Source organism: Cherax quadricarinatus, chromosome 26 (genome assembly GCF_038502225.1).
Source record: "Cherax quadricarinatus isolate ZL_2023a chromosome 26, ASM3850222v1, whole genome shotgun sequence".
In the NCBI taxonomy this organism is placed as follows: domain Eukaryota; kingdom Metazoa; phylum Arthropoda; class Malacostraca; order Decapoda; family Parastacidae; genus Cherax; species Cherax quadricarinatus.
In genome coordinates, this window is record NC_091317.1 from 8,837,643 (window position 1) to 8,857,838 (window position 20,196).

Consider the following 20,196-nt stretch of genomic DNA (forward strand, 5'->3'; position numbering starts at 1 on the left):
CATTAACAGGTGGGATGAATTAATATGTGATTATGAAAAAATTCCAATGTTGGAGTTACCATGCCAGGTGGCCAGTTCAAATGGGAAAAATGTACTCCACATTTTTTGTGATGCTTCAAAATTGGCATATGGAGCAGTTGATTATCTTCAGTGTAATAGTGTTATTTCTCTTGTTATGTCTAAGGCTAAAGTGTCTCCAATTAAATCATGTACTTTACCTCAGTTGGAATTAACAGCCATTTATGTAAGTGTCAAATTAGCTAATTATATAAGAAATAAGTTGCAGGAGATAAATATTAGCGACACTGTAATTTGGTCTGTTAATGAGGTATCCTTACAATGGATTCATAATCTAAACAGTAAAATTGTGTACGTACAAAACAGAGTCGCTGAAATTAATCAGATGCAAGAGAAGTATAATAGTTTGGGTCAGCATTTGTTAACATTTAATCATATTCCTGGTGAGGAGAATCCAGCTGATTTCTTGTTTCGAGGTTTACCTTATGCTAAATTTGTAAATGTTGTATCATGGTTTAAAGGACCAAGCTGGTTGGTAATTAAAGCTAATTGGCCTGTACAAAAGTTGTATATTGCTCCTGTTGAAATTACTGTGACCACCACTCCAACAGTTTGTCCTTCCTTAGCCATTGATATAAATAGGTATTCTTCTTTACCCAAACTAATCAATGTAACTAAGTTGGTGTTTAAATTTCTAAACAAGATGAATATTTCATATAAGTTTTCACATCCTCTTGAATATTGGATAAAGAGGGTACAAGAAGAAATCTATGGAAATGAGATTAAATTGATGATGGAAAGAAAAATTGTGAAAGGTTCCATAATAGAGAAATTGGGGCTGTATTTAGAGAACAATGTAATTATGTGCAAAGGTAGGTTGCAAAATTCTGAATTGGGTGATTATGCTAAACACCCTATCTTACTGCCCAAAACTCATCATCTAACAAATTTGATTGTTCTAAATGCCCATAAAAATGTAATGCATGGTGGGGTACAAGATACCTTAAATTGTATTAGGGAAACTTTCTGGGTTCCACAAGGACGGCAAAGTGTAAAAAGGGTGATTAAATCTTGTGTAATATGTTGCCGTGTGAATGCCAGATCCTATATGCACCCAGGTCCTCCACCATTACCAAATGAGCAATTTGAGTAGTTTAGCAACGAACTCAGCCCGGCCACAGTGTGGAAAATACTGTATATATTTTCCAGAAATACAGTAGTTATATGTAAATAGATGGCCATACTGTATTTAATAAAAATTGTTATAAAAAAGGGGAAGAATCCTGCGCCTGCGCAGAAGAGACTCGCCATTGTTGTTTGAATATGGATTAGAAACGTTAGTGTAATGTGAAGAATTTTCGTGCTCTAGAGGTTAAAATTGTGCTGACACCTCTCAAATAGGAGGCGAAATTGTTGGATATCAGGCGACTGGACAAGACAGCTCCAGGAACCTCAGATAAGTCTGTTTATGTTTGTAGCTCTGGCCAGTGTTATTTTCATGGATAGACAGTGAGGTTTTCTGAGTATGATACACCTTAATCTCCAGTCAATTGGTGAGTGATATTAAGATATATTCTCCTTCTGTTGTATAAATGTGTGTATAAATATCATTAATTTTAATATACAGTCCACAAATTTATACATTTACCAGAATTCCTGGTGATACATATTTCATTTGTAATTAATAGGTCTAGAGCAACTTGTGGATATGACAGTGGTAGGTATCGAAGGGGGACATTTTTGTGACCTAGGTGTCCCAAATTCCTACTTGTCTATGTAACTCTGATAAATAATAATTATCTTTGTTATTTACTGGTATGTACATTATGAGTTACATACAGATAAATGAAATTTTCCACACTATCTCTACACCTAATTACATCATCATCTAAATATAGCCCTAATTTATCTATTATTGAACCTTTAACAAATTTCCCTTTTAACAACAATCTAGTTTCATCTCTGTCCATTTATTAACACAATTATTAGATTATAGCAATAACAAATATTTACTGTTCCATTTATTTTTTAATTATTACATGACCTCCTGCTGTTTTTAGAAGATTAACACCACATTTCCTTATCAAACCCTTTACAAATGTAGCATAATAATCACTCCCTATTAGAAGATTTACTGGCCCCACTGAGTCATTATTTACACAAGAGGCTGCCAATTCTACACCATGCCCAGCCCTTCTAGGGCAGGGTAGGTGCCTGAGCCTGAGCTTGCAGCTCACAAGACTGCCATTCCTATTAGCCCCCTTGGGGCGGGGATGGCAGACCAGAGAGGCCTAGCTTCTCCCTACGAGCCCCGTGAGGGCGGGGAATGTGGCTAGGCCTGGGGACAGTTGGTCCCTAAGATGAGGGGGTACTTGTGCCTCCTCCCATGGAAGACTTGGGTCTCAGACACTCCCTAGCTAGGGAGCCAAGGCCGGGCCACCAATTGCCAAAGGCCTGGGCCGGGAGAATACCGGCGAATCTTAAAAAAAAAAAAAAAAAAATTCTACACTGTTTTGTGAAAGCTCAGTAGCTTCACTAAACCCTATTGTAGAGATTTTCTGTGGGAGTCTATCAACTGTAACTGCATTGATACGTTTTTTCTCATTGTCCAAGCTGACATTTACATACACAGTGTCGTACAACTGGGCCCTTTTATCTGACAGAAAACCAGATAATTTTAGATTTGTAGGATCCTTCTTTTGCACTTTCATACCGTTAAGACAGCTATGTTTTATGAATGTGTGTTAAGATCCTTGCTCCAATAATGAAGTTACATTTTTTTATTTACATCTTTTATCCCAAATATTTTCATCACTGGTAAGACTACTTCAGTTATGCTATCATCATTAACATTAGTAACTGTTGTGTCAGGCTCATCAACATTATTATTATTATTATTATTATTATTATTATTATTATTATTATTATTATTATTATTATTATTATTATTATTATACACACCCTTACACATCACGACATGATGCCTTCCTTTGCGACATTGATAACAATTATTAAGCTTGGCATAACAATTCTCTACATTTTGACTGCCTAAACATCTGATACATCTGTCAAGTTCTTCTAATCTTTCCACCTTGTTAATAACATCCCATGAATCATAAGCATTTCAATTCTTTCTAATTTGAAAAATTTAAGAAGAGACCTCAGGAATCTCCTTCATGGCCAGTTTTTGAGTACTTAGCACCAGGAAAGACCAGCATGTATATTATTATTATTATTATTATAATAAAAAAGAAGCGCTAAACCCCAAGGGCTATACAGCGCTGCCCATGTGTAGTGGAGAACCTCTGCACTGATACAGATTTTTATTCATATTTTTTTGTATAATGGTAATTATATTATTCGGGCAAGTTATATATTTAACACAAGACAAAGTTATGGATTAATTTTGGTGGTAGATTGTGGCAGCGGTGTTAGTGTTTGTGTTGGTAACCAAGCAACAGTGACAGCTGCTGCTGCTGCTGCTGCTCAACACACGTCTGCTGTTCCACTGTGTCTGCTGACTTTACATCTGCTTCACAGTTATTGCGGTTAAAAATGGTAAATGTTTTACAATTGTGTGCTGTTCCACGAAGAAAATACTATTAAAGTTCCGTGCTGGAGTAATTAAGAGATACTGTAGGCTGAAAACTGGCGGGCAGGCCGGAATATTTCTGCTAGACATATGCTGTGTAGGCCAGGTGTGCTATATACGTGTAATGATATTAAAAAAAAAAAATACTAGAATGTAAATTTCTAAATCCGTGTAATAAAAACCCGGCAGACAGATATTGAGATACAATATTATAGAACATTACTCTGCCTCTCAAGGCCATGATACAAGGAAATGGACCTATTCTTCCTTTCTTTGGATCGAACCTGACTGCATTCCTTTTTCCCAGGGAGTTGCTTGCACCCATACGGGTTTACCGCTCTTTACAAGAATGTAGTAATAATAATAGTATACTTACTCATCCGTCTGTCCAAGTTGGAAATAAAAATATTTTTGAAATACTGTGTTACTATATCATAAATGACGAACACTACTGACTAATCTATCGAATAATGCAGTTAGAAAACAGATTAAATATACATCTACCTGTTATTTACTTATTTGCATATGACTACAATGTAATATTACTATTATCATTGCTACTATCACATTAATAATGTTAATACTATTATTACTACGTCTACTGTTACTACTACTACTGCTGCTGCTTCTTTTACTACTAGTAGTAATTAATAAAATAATATCATTGATATTATTACTATTATTAACTATTGGGACCCAATGATCTGGCTGACACAGCTCTCACTTCACACGCTGAGAGTCAGGGATCGATTCCCGGCAGGGGTGGAAACATTGGAGGCGTTTCCTTACACCTGTTATCCTATTCACCTAGCAGGTAGTACCCGAGTGTTAGTCGACTGGTATGGGTCGCATCCTGGGGATAAGACTGACGACACTAACGGAAATAAAACAGACAAGTCTCTTGATGACGCACTGCTTTTCTTGGGTTATCCTGGGTGACTAACCCTTCGGGGTTAAAAATCCGAACACAATCTTATCTTATTATTACTGTTATTATTATATTATTTTTTCTAACTTTACCTGGCGGGGGTCTACATCAATAAATATTATGAATACACGTTTTTAAATCCCCAGGTAGATTAAACATGCTGGTAGGCAGCTATGATTTGACATATCGCCAACACTGTTTTTCTCTGCGTAAAGCTTTATATAGTCAGCTTCTTAAAAGCTTATTGTAATGATGCATCTTTGCTTCAGGATATGTGATACTGTGCTTGCCTGCCCTCCACACCAGACTGATGACACCATTTGACCAGAGTGAACGTTTTGTCATTTATCCTGTGACGGTCCAACGACCTTCCCTCCCACAATCCCTTTTGATAAAGTAGGTCGTGAAGCTCTGCCTGGAGCTGGCGAACACGTCAAGAAATTGGATAATGGAGATGTAGCGATTATAAAATCTGTCTCCCGGGTTAAAGGCTTAATGACATTGAAATAAACATTTCATTGCTAGGATGCCGGAATCTATTTTTCATTAAAATTAGTTGCATCATCTTTTATATCGGTACCGTTCCATCCCTAATATGTGTGTATGTATGTATGTACTCACCTATTTGTGGTTGGAGGGGTCGAGGCATGGCTCCTGGCCCCGCCTCTTCACTGATCGCTACTAGGTTCTCTCTCTCCCTGCTCCATATGCTTTATCACACCTCGTCTTAAAACTATATATGATTCCTGCCTCCACTACTTCACTTTCCAGACTGTTCCACTTCCTGACAACTCTGTGATTGAAGAAATACTTCCTAACATCCCTCTGACTCTTCTGAGTCTTCAACTTTCAATTGAGGCCCATTATTTCTGTGTACCATCTCTGGAACATCCTGTCTCTGTCCACCTTGTCAGTACCTCGCAGTATTTTATGTAGTTATCATGTCATCCTTAACCCTCCTGTCCTCCAGTGTCGTCAGGCTGATTTTCCTTAATCTTTCTTCGTAGGACATTGCCCTTAGCTCTGGGGCTAGTCTTGTTGCAAACATTTGCACTTTCTCTAATTTCTTGACATGGTTGACCAGGTGTGGGTTCCAAACTGGTGCTGCATACTCCAGTATGGGCCTGACGTATATGGTGTACAGTCTTGCATGATTCCTTACTGAGGTATCGGAAACTATTCTTAGGTTTGCCAGGCGCCCATATGCTGCAGCAGTTATCTGGTTGATGTGTGCCTCAGGAGATGTGCTCGGTATTATACTCACCCCAAGATCCTTTTCCTTGAATGAGATTTGTAGTCTTTGGCCACCTAGCTTATACTCTGTCTGTGGTCTTCTTTGCCCTTCCCCGATCTTCATGACTTTGCATTTGGCTGGGTTAAATTCGAGGAGTCAGTTGCTGGACCAGGCTTGCAGCCTGTCCAGATTCCTTTGTAGTCCTGATCCTTATCCGACGTAATTCTCCTCATTAACTTCACATCATCTGCAAATAGGGATACTTCTGAGTCTATCCCTTCCGTTATGTCATTCGCATATACCAAAAACAGCACTGGCCCTAGGACTGACTCCTGTGGAACCCCGCTCGTCACAGGCGCCCACGCTGACACCTCGTCACGTACCGTGACTCGTTGTTGCCGCCCTGTCAGGTATTCTCTGATCCATTGCAGTGCTCTTCCTGTTATGTGTGCTTGATCCTTTTAGGTTTAGCACTAATCTCTTGTGAGAAACTGTGTCAAAGGCCTTCTTGCAGCCCAAGAAAATGCAATCTACCCACCCCTCTCTCTCGTGTCGTACTTCTGTTACCTTGTTATAAAACTCAAGTAGGGTTGTTACTTAATTTTCCTTCCCAGAAACCGTGCTGGTTGTCATTTATAAGCTTGTTTCTTTCTAGGTGCTTCACCATTCTCCTCCTAATAATCTTCTCCATGACTTTGCATACAATACACGTCAGTGACATTGGTCTGTAGTTTAATGCTTCGTGTCTGTCTCCTTTCTTAAAAATTGGGACTATATTTGCCATATCCTATACCTCAGGTAGTTGCTCACTTTCAATGGATGTGTTGCTTGTTAGTGGCACACACAGCGTCTCTGCTCCCTCTCTAAGGACCCACTGCCTTTGAGGTATCTAGTATGTATGTACATATGTATACCTGGGGTATACCTGGAGAGGGTTTCGGGGTCAACGCCACCACGACCCGGTCTGTGATCAGGCCTCATGGTGGATCAGGGCCTGATCAACCAGGCTATTACTGTTGGCCGCACACAACCCGACGTATGAACTACAGCCCGGCTGGTCAGGTACTGACTTTAGGTACCTGTCCAGCTCCCTCTTGAAGACAGCCAAGGGTCTATTGGTAATCCCCCTTATGTATGCTGGGAGGCAGTTGAACAGTTTTGGGCCCCTGATACTTATTGTGTTGTCTCTTATCGTGCTAGCGGTGCCCAACTGTTCATCGGGGATGATGTTGCATCGCTTATCGAGTCTTTTGCTTTCACAGGGAGTGATTTTCGTGTGCAAATTTGGTACTAATCCCTCTAGGATTTTCCAAGTGTATGTAATCATGTATCTCTCTGGCCTGTGTTCCAGGGAGTACAGGCCAATGAACTTCAAGCATTCCCAGTAATTTAGGTGTTTTATTGCACTTATGTGTAAAGTGAAAATTTTCTGTACATATTCTAGGTCAGCAATTTCAGCTGCTTCGAAAAGCGCTCTTAGAGTGCAGCAATATTCCAGCCTAGATAGAACAAGCGATCTGAAGAGTGTTGTCATGCATTTGGCATCCCTAGTTGCGAAGGTTCTCATTATCCATCCCGTCATTTTTTTAGCAGATGCAATTGATACAATGTTGTGGACTTTGAAGGTGAGATCCTCTGACATTATCACTACCAGGTCCTTTACATTAGTTTTTCGCTCTGGTGTGTGGTTGGAATTTGTTATATACTCCGAAATAGTTTTAATTTCCTCACGTTTTCCATTTCGGAGTAATTGAAATTTCTCATCACTGAACTTCATATTGTTTTCTGTGGTCCATTGAAAGATTTGCTTGATGTCTGCCTGGAGTCTTGCAGTGTCTTCATATATATATATATATATATATATATATATATATATATATATATATATATATATATATATATATATATATATATATATATATATATATATATATATATATATATATATATATATATATATATATATATATATATATATATATATATATGTCGTGCCGAATATGTAAAACTGGTCAATTAGCAAGAACTCATTTAAAATTAAGTCCTTTCTGAAATTTTCTCTTATACGTTTAAAGATATATATTTTTCATTAATGTTAATGTAAAAATTTATAATTTTGGACCAAAAGAATCTTAGAAAACTTACCTAACCTTATTATAGCAAGTGTAATTTATTTTAGCCTAACAAAACTAAATTTATTTTAAATACGTTTACAACAATTTAGTACTAAACAAGCACAGTCAAACATATTTTTTTCGTTAGGTTCAGAATGATTTTAGCTAAATTATTGCATACACAAATTTTCACTTGTCCTATATGGCAAGATGAGCATTGCTATTTAAGCCAAGATGGCAAGTTCTGCCTATTCGGCACGACTTATATATATATATATATATATATATATATATATATATATATATATATATATATATATATATATATATATATATATATATATGTATATATATATATATATATATATATATATATATATATATATATATATATATATATATATATATATATATATATATATACATGTATATATGGAGGTGTAGACCGTGTGTTTATAGTGAAACGTGTAAGTGAACAGTATATAGATAAGGGTGAAGAGGTTTTTGTGGGATTAATGGACTTGGATAAGGCGTATGATAGGGTGAATAGCGGGGAGCAGTGTGCCAGATGTTGCAAATGTATGGAATAGGAAGTAGGTTATTGAAAGCAATGAAGAGTTTTTACGAGGATAGTGAGGCTCAGGTTAGAGTATGTAGAAGAGAGGGGGATTATTTCCCATCAGTAGAAGTAGGCTTTAGACAGGAATGTGATGTCACACTGGTTGTTCAATATATTTATAGATGGAGTTGTAAGAGAAGTGAATGCTCTGGTGTTGGCAAAAGGTGTGCATTGAAAGATGAAGAATCTAACACAAAGTGGGAGTTGTCACAGTTACTCTTTGCTGATGACACTGTGCTTTTGGGAGACTCTGAAGAGAAGTTGCAGAGGTTGGTTGATGAATTTGGTAGGGTATGTAAAAGAAGGAAATTTAAAGTGAATGTAGGTGATAAGGATAAAAAAAATTAGGAGACCAAAGACTGGATACCAGATTGGAGGGAGAGAGTATGGAAGAGGTGAATGTATTCACTTATTTGGGAGTCGACGTGTCAGCAGATGGGTCTGTGAAACATGAGGTGAATCATAGATTCGATGCGGGGAAAAAGGTGAATGGTGCACTGAAGAGTTTGTGGAGACAAAAAACTTTACCCATGGAAGCAAAGAAGGGGGAATGGATAGGAGTATAGATAAACCAAGTCTTATATGGATGTGAGGCATGGGTAGTGAATGTTACAACAAGGAGAAGGCTGGAGGCAGTGGAGATGTCATGTCTGAGGGCAATGTGTGGTGTGAATACAATGCAGAGAATGCATAGTTTGGAGTTTAGGAGGAGGTATGCGATTACCAAAACTATTATCTAGAGGGTTAAGGAGGGGTTGTTGAGGTGGTTCGGACACGTAGAGAGGCTGGAACGAATTAGAATGACTTCGAGAGTGTAAAAATCTGTTGTGCAAGGAAGGCGGGGTAGGGGTCGGCCTAGGAAAGGTTGTTGGGAGGGGGTAAAGGTTTTGTGTACAATGGGTTTGGATTTCCAGCAAGCATGCGTGAGCATGTTAGATAGGAACAAATGGAGACAAATGATTTTTAGGACTTGACGTGCTGTTGGAGTGTGAGCAAGGTAACATTTATGAAGGGATTCAGGGAAACAGGCAGGCCGGACTGAGTCCTGGAGATGGGAAGTACAGTGCCTACACTCTTTTGGAAGGGCGTTAATGTTGCAGTTTTATAAGTATAGTGTAAGCGCGCCTCTGGTAATATATATATATATATATATATATATATATAAATATATATATATATATATATAAATATATATACATATATATACATAAATATATTTATATATATAAATATATATACACATAGATATATAAACATATATACATATATATATATAAATATATATGCAAGATATATATATATATATATATATATATATATATACATATATATATAATATATATATATATATATATAATATATATACATATATATATATATATATATATATATATATATATATATATATATATATATATATATATATATATATATACATATATATATATATATATATATATATATATATATATATATATAATATAATATATATATATATATATATATATATATATATATATATATATATAACATATAATATATATATATATATATATATATATATATATATATATATATATATATATATATATGTATATATATAATATATATATATAATATATATATATATATATATATATATATATATATATATATATATATATATATATATATATATATATATATATATATATATATATATATATATATATATATATTTACTCATATATATTAGGAATGGAACGATACTGGTACTTTTTCCTATATTTTATTTGTAAATTTATAATGACTATGTTCAATATATAAAGGAATACTTATTACACAAAGGATATTAAATAACACAGGAAGGTTAAACATAATTACATAATTACTTTGAGACAATAATGTCATTACTCATTACCTTGCTTGTTGTTTTAGTTACTAGTTGACAAAGTTCTGTACTTCAGATTCTTCAAGACTTCGGTGCTCATCAGTTACTTCTAAACTAAGGGACTAATTACCTCATCTTTTGTATATAGTTCTACTGTACTCACATCATATCCTTGAATTGTACTGATAAAGTCACTGGATGGCAAAACGTCTACATAGACACACAGATGTTGCACAAGTGTCTAATTCTTCATTTCGTCGGGATTGTATACCATTCATACACAATAATTGATCCGGTTGGTTTCAGAGTGAGTTGGGTTTGAGTGAGGAACACCGGGTATGTATGTCAGGGTACCTTCGCTTCACCAGGTACCAGAGAGCTCATCACCTTCGCTCAGTGGACGCTTGTTTCCAAGACGTTAAAGATACCAGGTATTATCACAGACATTCATGTTTAGTCAGAATGATTGTTTTGTTTCGTACGCATATATACATACTGTATATGTATACTGGACTTACAAGTGTATACTTACTGTATATGTATACTGGACTTACAAGTGTATACTTACTGTATATGTACATTTTACTTACAAGTGTATACTTACTGTATATGTATACTGGACTTACAAGTGTATACTTACTGTATATGTATACTGGACTTACAAGTGTATACTTACTGTATATGTATACTGGACTTACAAGTGTATACTTACTGTATATGTACACTGGACTTACAAGTGTATACTTACTGTATATGTACATTTTACTTACAAGTGTATACTTACTGTATATGTATACTGGACTTACAAGTGTATACTTACTGTATATGTATACTGGACTTACAAGTGTATACTTACTGTATATGTATACTGGACTTACAAGTGTATACTTACTGTATATGTACACTGGACTTACAAGTGTATACTTACTGTATATGTACACTGGACTTACAAGCGTATACTTACTGTATATGTACAGTGTACTTACAAGTGTATACTGACTGTATATGTACATTGGACTTACAAGTGTACACTTACTGTATATGTACACTGGACTTACAAGTGTATATTTACTGTATATGTACACTGGACTTACAATTGTATACTTACTGTATATGCACATTGTACTTACAAGTGTATACTGACTGTATATGTACATTGTACTTACAAGTGTATACTTACTGTATATGCACACTGGACTTACAAGTGTATACTTACTGTATATGTACATTGGACTTACAAGTGTATACTTACTGTATATGTACATTGGACTTACATAGAAAGTAATAGTCTACTGTATACACTTGTGGGACAAATGATGTTGAGACAATGATGGATTTTATATATGTAAATCAAGAGTTAGCACTATAATGCACACACACACACATTATATATATGAACTCTATGAACTCTGGACTACAAATTCGTAAAGCTCTCAAAAACATTGATGAGACAACTGACAGTTTAACTCTGTCTTGATGGGAAGAATAATAGTGGACATAGGAACAGTTATTTGTAGGTTTTCTGTAAATTTTAAATTTGAATTCATTATTACCCTTAATAATTAAAACATCTAGAAAAGGCAATGAGTTATTTTCTTCAAATTCAACAGTAAAATTTATAGAATGGGCTAAGCTATTTAATTTGCCAAGGAAATGGTGTATATCTACATTTTTGGGCATAAGACACAAAATGTCATCAACATATCTGAACCATTTAGCTCTATTAGGGAGGATTGTGTTAAGCAACCTTCCCATCAAGACAGAGTCAAACTGTCTGTTTTCTCATCAATGTTTTTGAGAGCTTTACGAATTTGTAGTCCAGAGTTCACAGATGAGGAAATATCCAAAATTTATGAAATAGGTAATGATTTGAAATACCCAAGAAATGTAATTGATAAATCTTTTAAAATTGCTAGAAATACTTTTTACAATCCAAAAAGGGACAACCAACCTTATTCAACTAAAAATATGTTGGTTCTCCCTTACCATGGAAACTTGGTTGATATGCCTTCTCTTCTTAAGACTTTTAATATTAAAGTTGTATTAAAAAATCTTGATACAGTAAAAAAAAATTTTGATAAAGAATTCCCCCCAAAAATGCTGATGGATGTGTCTATAAGAATCCTTGTAAAATTTGCGATAAAGTTTATTACGGTCAAACTAGTAAAAATCTCGAACTAAGATTAAAAAACATAAATATAGCATTAGAACTGGACAAGATTCCAATGCTCTATTTATTCATGTAAGAGATTTTAACCATCCAATTGATTTTCAAAAAGTTGAGAAAGTAGTATCAAGCAAGTCCATGGTCGACAGGAATATAATTGAATCTTGTTTCATAAAAAGCAGTTTTGACAATAATATAAATATTTCCTTTGGTTTATATAAATTAGATCCATTTATAATTAACAGAATTTGGGAAGAATTTAATAATACATTGGACAAATAATAATTTTTTAAATTTCTTATTTCTTGGGTAGAATATTTTGTTGGTGGGTTGTATGAAGGACCTGTCTAGTTCAGCCGGCGGGCCGGCTGTCTCGCATCAGGTGTTTCGTTGTTGTGGGATCTGATAGTGAGGTGTGGGCTACCCCTTTATATACCTTCCTTTGATGCTTTACTTTCATTGTTCCTTGATAATGTGAGTAGTCACGAAAGCGCTTGGAACTTCTCTATTCTTTCACAGTGGTTGTTTTGCATATTCTGAAATCACCTGAAATTAACAGAATTTGGGAAGAATTTAATAATACATTGGACAAATAATAATTTTTTAAATTTCTTATTTCTTGGGTAGAATAGTTTGTTGGTGGGTTGTATGAAGGACCTGTCTAGTTCAGCCGGCGGGCCGGCTGTCTCGCGTCAGGTGTTTCGTTGTTGTGGGATCTGATAGTGAGGTGTGGGCTACCCCTTTATATACCTTCCTTTGATGCTTTACTTTCATTGTTCCTTGATAATGTGATTAGTCACGAAAGCGCTTGGAACTTCTCTATTCTTTCACAGTGGTTGTTTTGCATATTCTGAAATCACCTGTTTACTGTGATCTTATTGCATATATATATATATATATATATATATATATATATATATATATATATATATATATATATATATATATATATATATATATATATATATATATATATATATATATATATATATATATATATATATATATATATATATATATATATATATATATATATATGAATATTTTCTTCTCCTACCACCCCCTTATCTATCTATCTATCTATCTATCTATCTATCTATATATATATATATATATATATATATATATATATATATATATATATATACATATATATATATACATATATATATATATATATATATATATATATATATATATATATATATATATATATATATATATATATATATATATTATATATACATATATATATATATATATATATATATATATATATATATATATATATATATATATATATATATATATATATATATATATATATATATATATATATATATATATATAATATTGTGTGTACCCACCTAATTGTGGTTGTAAGGGTCGTTTCATAGCTCCTGGCCCCGCCTCTTCACTAGTCGCTACTAGGTTCACTCTCTTCTTGCTCCATGTGCTTCATCATGTGATCCATACCTATGTATGGATCCTGCCTCCACTACATCACTGTCCAGACTATTCAACTTCCTGACAACTCTTTGACTGAAGAAATACTTCCTAACATACCTGTGATTCATCTGAGCCTTCGACTTCAAAGTGAGACCCCGTGTTGCTGTGTTACATCTCTGAAACATTTTGTCTCTCTCCACCTTTTCAATTCCTCTCAGTATTTTATGTGTCGTTATCATGTTCGCCTTTTTCCTCTTGTCTTAAAGTGTTGTAAAGTCGATTTCCCTTAACCTCTCCTCGTAGGACATGCCCTTACCTCCCGGATTAGTCTTGTTGCAAACGTTTGCACTTTCTCCAATTTCTTGACGTGCTGATCAGGTGTGGGTTCCAAACTGGAGCTGCATACTCCAATATGGGCCTGACGTACACGGTGTACGGGGTCCTGAACGATTCTTTGCTGAGGTGTCAGAATACTGTTCTTAGGTTTGCCAGGCGCCCATATGCTGCAGCAGTTATTTGGTAGATATGCGTCTCAGGAGATATGCTCGGTATTATACTCACCCCCTAGATCTTTTTCCTTGAATGAGGTTTGCAGTCTTTGAGCCCCCTAGCCTGTACTCCGTCTGCGGTCTTCTCTGACCTTCCCCAATCTTCATGACTTTGCACTTGGTGGGGTTAATCTCCAGGAGCCAGTTGCTGGACTAGGCTTGCAGCTTGTCCAGATCCCTTTGTTGTCCTGCCTGATCCTCACCCGATTGAATCCTCCTCATTAGCTTCCCATCGTCTGCAAACAGAAACACTTCTGAGTCTATCCCTTCCGTCATGTAGTTCATATATACCAGAAGCAGCACCGGTCCTAAGACTGACCCTTTTAGAACCCCACTCTTCAGAGGCGCCCACTCTGACATCTCGTCACCTGCCATGACTCATTGTTGCCTTCCTATCAGGTATTCTTTGATCCATTGCAGTGCCTTCTGTTATACCTGCCTGATCCTCTAGCTTTTGCACTAAGCTCTCGTGTGGAACTATGTTGAAAGCCTTCTTACAGTCCAAGAAAATACAGTCTACCCACCCATTTATCGCTTTCTCTTGCCTTACTTCCATCACCTTGTCGTAAAACTAGCAGGTTTGTGACATAGGATTTCCCTTACCTGAAACCACGCTGGCTGTCGTGTGTAAGCTCACTCCTTTTTAGGTGCTCTGCCACTCTTCGCCTGATAATCTTCTCCATGACTTTGCATACTATGCATGTCAGCGATACTGGTCTGTAATTTAATGCTGCGTGTCAGTCTCATTTCTTAAAAGCCAGGACTACATTTGCTGTCTTCCACAACTCGGGTAGTCGCCCTCTTTCGATAGATGTGTTGAAGATTGTTGTTAGTGGCACACACAATGCCTCTGCTCCCTCTATCAGGACCCACGGTGAGATGTCCGGTCCCACCGCCTTTGAAGTATCTAGTTCACTTAGCAGCCTCTTCACCTCTTCTTCGGTTGTGTGCATTTTGTCTAGCACTTGTTGCTGTTACCCACCATTCCGGCTTCCCAGAGTCCTGTCTCCACTGAAAATACTTCCTTAAATCTCGTGTTAAGCTTTTCACATAATTCTCAATCATTTCTTGTGAACTCCCCTCCTTCCTTCTTCAGCCTGATTACCTGGTCCTTGACTATTGTTTTCCTCCTGATGTGGCTATACAACAGCTTTGAGTCACACTTGGCTTTCGTTGCTGTCATTTTCGTATTGCCCTTGGGCCCACTCTCCTTATCCGTACATATTCGTTTCTAGCTCTTTGACTAATCCCCTTATTTTCCTGGGTTCTGAAAGGAATACAGTATACAACTCAAATTATGGGTTATACAAGCTCGATAATTATTTAGTAGAGTCCATTGTACACAATCTTAAACAACAATGTTATACAAAATCACAAGACTGTTCATTATGCCAGATGGGTTGATGGATTGGTGACGCCCGACCAGTGTCTACGCACTAAAACTTCACACCACGTCAGTTGTGATGGTTATATAACACCTGTAGCTGTTAATGTACCATACAGTGACAAGCACACAAGATAACGAGATAACGTAACGAGAGGTTAAAGGGTATTAGTAGAATTTAGATCATAGAAATATTATCGGATAGGCATAGAAGATCCCCATGTATGGCATGTTAACCGGCACTGAGAATAATAGTAGACAATATTTAGGAAGAGATACTTCTGAGTACATGGGTAGAACATTCGAGTACCTCAGAGCAGGACATTTAAACGGACAAAGAGCACATTTCTTTCTTTCAATATTTGAAAAGGTCACACAGAATAATAGCTATCCATGTCTACAGTATCTAACGAGAAACTCATTTTCTCAAACCACATAACCTGTTATACACGATTAGAAAGAGCTTAGGGCTGGCATTTTATATCTTATAATTTCATACGTGACATCTCAGAAACCCTCCTACCCCATATGGGGAGTAGGGGGATGATGGTAGGGTGGTATTGGCACCAATCACTAACTGCAGTCTAAGGGTAAATGTGGACGGTGACACTTACTCTACTCTGAGACCTCTCTCCCTGCTTTGGTTGCTCCCTTGCAACGTTGCACAGCTCCTGATGACGTACTGAGAAGTGTGGAAGTACTTGAGCTAAAGATTTCCACCCCTCTGTAGCTTGTCCTGCATATATATATATATATAAATATATATATATATATATATATATATATATATATATATATATATATATATATATATATATATATATATATATATATATATATGCAAAACAACCACTCTGAAAGAATAGAGAAATTCCAAGCGCTTTCGTGACTACTCACATTATCAAGGAACTATGAAAGTGAAGCATCCAAGGAAGCTATATAAGGGGTCCGGCCAGCACCTCACTATCAGATCCCACAACGGTTAAACACGTGACGCGCGGCGAGCCAACTTGGAAAGGTCCTTTGCAAAACTCACCCCCAAACTATTCTACCCAAGAAAATTTAAAAATTATTTGTCCAGTGTATTATTAAATTCTTCCCAAATTCTATTAATTATAAATGGATCTAATTTATATAAACCAAAGGAAATATTCATATTATTGTCAAAACTGCTTTTTATGAAACAAGATTCAATTATATTCCTGTCGACCATGGACTTGCTAGATACTACTTTCTCAACTTTTTGAAAATCAATTGGATGGTTAAAATCTCTTACATAAATAAATAGAGCATTGGAATCTTGTCCAGTTCTAATGCTATATTTATGTTGTTTTAATCTTAGTTCGAGATTTTCACCAGTTTGACCGTAATAAACTTTATCGCAAATTTCACAAGGAATCTTATAGACACATCCATCAGCATTTTGGGGGAATTCTTTATCAAAAGTTTTTTTACTGTATCAAGATTTTTGAATACAACTTTAATATTAAAAGTCTTAAGAAGAGAAGGCATATCAACCAAGTTTTCATGGTAAGGGAGAACCAACATATTTTTAGTTGAATAAGGCTGGTTGCCCCTTTTTGGATTATAAAAAGTGTTTCTAGCAACTTTAAAAGATTTATCAATTACATTTCTTGGGTATTTTAAATCATTACCTATTTCATAAATTTTGGATATTTCCTCATCTATGAACTCAGGACTACAAATTCGTAAAGCTCTCAAAAACATTGATGAGAAAACAGACAGCTTGACTCTATCTTGATGCTAGGAATAATAGTGGATATAGGAACAGTTATTTGTAGGTTTTCTGTAAATTTTAAATTTTAATTCATTATTAACCTTAATAATTAAAACATCTAGAAAAGGCAATGAGTTATTTTCTTCAAACTCAACAGTAAAGTTTATAGAATGGGCTAAGCTATTTAATTTTCCAAGAAAATGGTGTATATCTACATTTTTGGGCATAAGACACAAAATATCATCAACATATCTGAACCATTTAGCTCTATTAGGGAGGATTGTGTTAAGCAACCTTGTTTCAAAAAATTCCATGTATAGGTTACTAAGAACAGGTGAAAGAGGATTTCCCATTGCCATACCAAACTTCTGAGTGTAAAACTTATCATTAAATACAAATTTTGCATCAACAATGCAAAGTTTAATAAGTTTAATGATAGTAGGAACTGGCAATGGTAAATCATAGTTAACGAGTTCTTCAGATAAGAAACTTAATAAATCATCAACAGGAACTTTCGTAAACAAGGAAGTAACATCAAAACTAACCATGTTAAAATCATTTAAGTCAGTCAAGGAGCTTAATTTATCAACCAAGTCTATGTTGTTTTTAACATTAAAGTTAGAAATTTTGCCAACAATAGGGCTCAAAATATCAACAAGCCATTTGGATAATTCATATGAAACTGACCCTATGGAGCTAATAATTGGTCTGACTGGATTCCCTGGTTTATGTGTTTTTATTAGTCCATACATGTAAGGTAAAGATGGATTAGTGGAAGTAAATTGTTTGACTAATTCATCTTTGCCTTTCAGTAGAAGTTTTATTGTTTTATTGAAATTGCTGTTAACGGTTTCTAGGGGATTTTTCCTAAGTTTAGAATAGGTTTCAGTATCATCTAAGAGAATATTCATTTTTTCTTGGTAATCATTTTCTTTCATAATTACTATTGCATTTATTTTGTCTGCTTTAGTAAGGCGCAAACTTTTATTGTTATTAAGTGTATCATAAGACTTAAAGAATCTTTGAGGGCAATTGGGAATGTTGGGTTTTAACATAGAGCTATATACCATTCCTTTACTAATATTAATTTCATCAGAGGATAAATCAGAAAATTTTTCAGAGTTACAAAAGGCTTTTGCAATTTCAACATAAACCAGGGAATCCAGTCAGACCAATTATTAGCTCCATAGGGTCAGTTTCATATAAATTATCCAAATGGCTTGTTGATATTTTGAGCCCTATTGTTGGCAAAATTTCTAACTTTTGTCATGTAGGGGGGTAATGGAATGAATTTTATATAAGTGGGGAATATGGGAGAAGGGGATTATGTAGGCAGGGGAGAGGCAGGCGAGAGGCAGGCGAGGTTGTAGGAGAGGTGATTAGCGGAGGTAGGTAGGTAATGACAGGTCAGTGGTGACCACCACGACACTCTCATTAACTCTACACTATTCACTAACATATGCCTCGCCCACTCTTCACTCATATATAAACATAATAAAATATAAGAAAAAGAATAAATGACGGGGACAGTGAATATTACTATTCTACTCAAACAGTTTATTATTAAGTCCTTGTACAATAATATATTTGGGAACAGGAGTATATCATTGGGGTTTAGATAAATGGGGTGGTACACATAGGCAGTGAGACAAGGAACACAATCAACTTGACGAAAATGAATATAACTTACAATATAGCACAGAGGACAGTTCACTACAGGAACTAAGCCACAGGTCCCAAGACCTACACAGCACGAGTACGACGCCAAGCCAGTACTCTGCCCAGTGCCTCCAACAGTCTCCTCCAGAGACTTCAGCAGCCTTCTCCCGAGCCCTGCACCCCAGCAGCAGCTCCGCTCGAATCTATGCTCAGGAGCTCTGCACCCCGGCAGCAGCTCCGCTCGAGTCTCATGATCATGCTCTTCCTTGGGCTTTTATGGTGGTCCAAGCACCCTCCACAACCACGTGTTGCGACCTGACGCCTAGGTCTGAGGCGTCAAGAACAAAAGACCTCAGACGTGGGCGTGGCTACAGACGCCTGCCAAGGCAAGGTGTGACCATATAATTGGTCAAATTAGGTCTCCCCAGAGACCTCACAAGCCCAGCTGGACTACATCACATCCCCCTTTCTCCCCCAGTTTAAAATATCTGAGAACTAGGACAATTTGTCCTAGTTATTAGACTATTTTAATCCTAACCCCTTAAATCTATTACAATACAAAGACAAAATTATACATAATACAAAATTATTCAATTACATATATTTCCCTCAACCTTCTCATCTACCACAAGGCAGCATAAACAGTACACCTGGCAGTTGGCCAGCATAATAGTCGCTCTCTGGTGCAAAGCCTCCTTACCCGTCATTTCTCCTTAAACCTAAATATCGGGCTCCAGTGCCTTCCCTACTTCTACTAGAAATGCACTAGCCAATGCTAGTCACCCTCGCACGTTAACCATTGGGCCAAACCTCTCTAGGCTTCTTTGACGTGGAAAACTGCTCCAACGGGTTGCATTCTTTCAAGTAACTGCAACT

At 35.9% G+C, this 20,196-nt stretch overlaps 1 protein-coding gene across 1 annotated transcript in view; it reads left to right on the forward strand.

Moving 5' to 3' along the window:
* The first annotated feature begins 3,490 nt into the window (after window positions 1-3,490).
* The window catches only part of LOC128691604 (leucine zipper transcription factor-like protein 1), a 33,607-nt gene continuing 16,901 nt past the window's right edge, over window positions 3,491-20,196 (forward strand). The window contains exons 1-2 of the mRNA XM_053780433.2: window positions 3,491-3,576; window positions 10,682-10,806. Of these exons, the coding sequence (XP_053636408.1) occupies window positions 3,574-3,576; window positions 10,682-10,806 (128 nt within the window). The 5' untranslated portion in view covers window positions 3,491-3,573. The remainder of the gene's footprint in view (window positions 3,577-10,681; window positions 10,807-20,196) is intronic.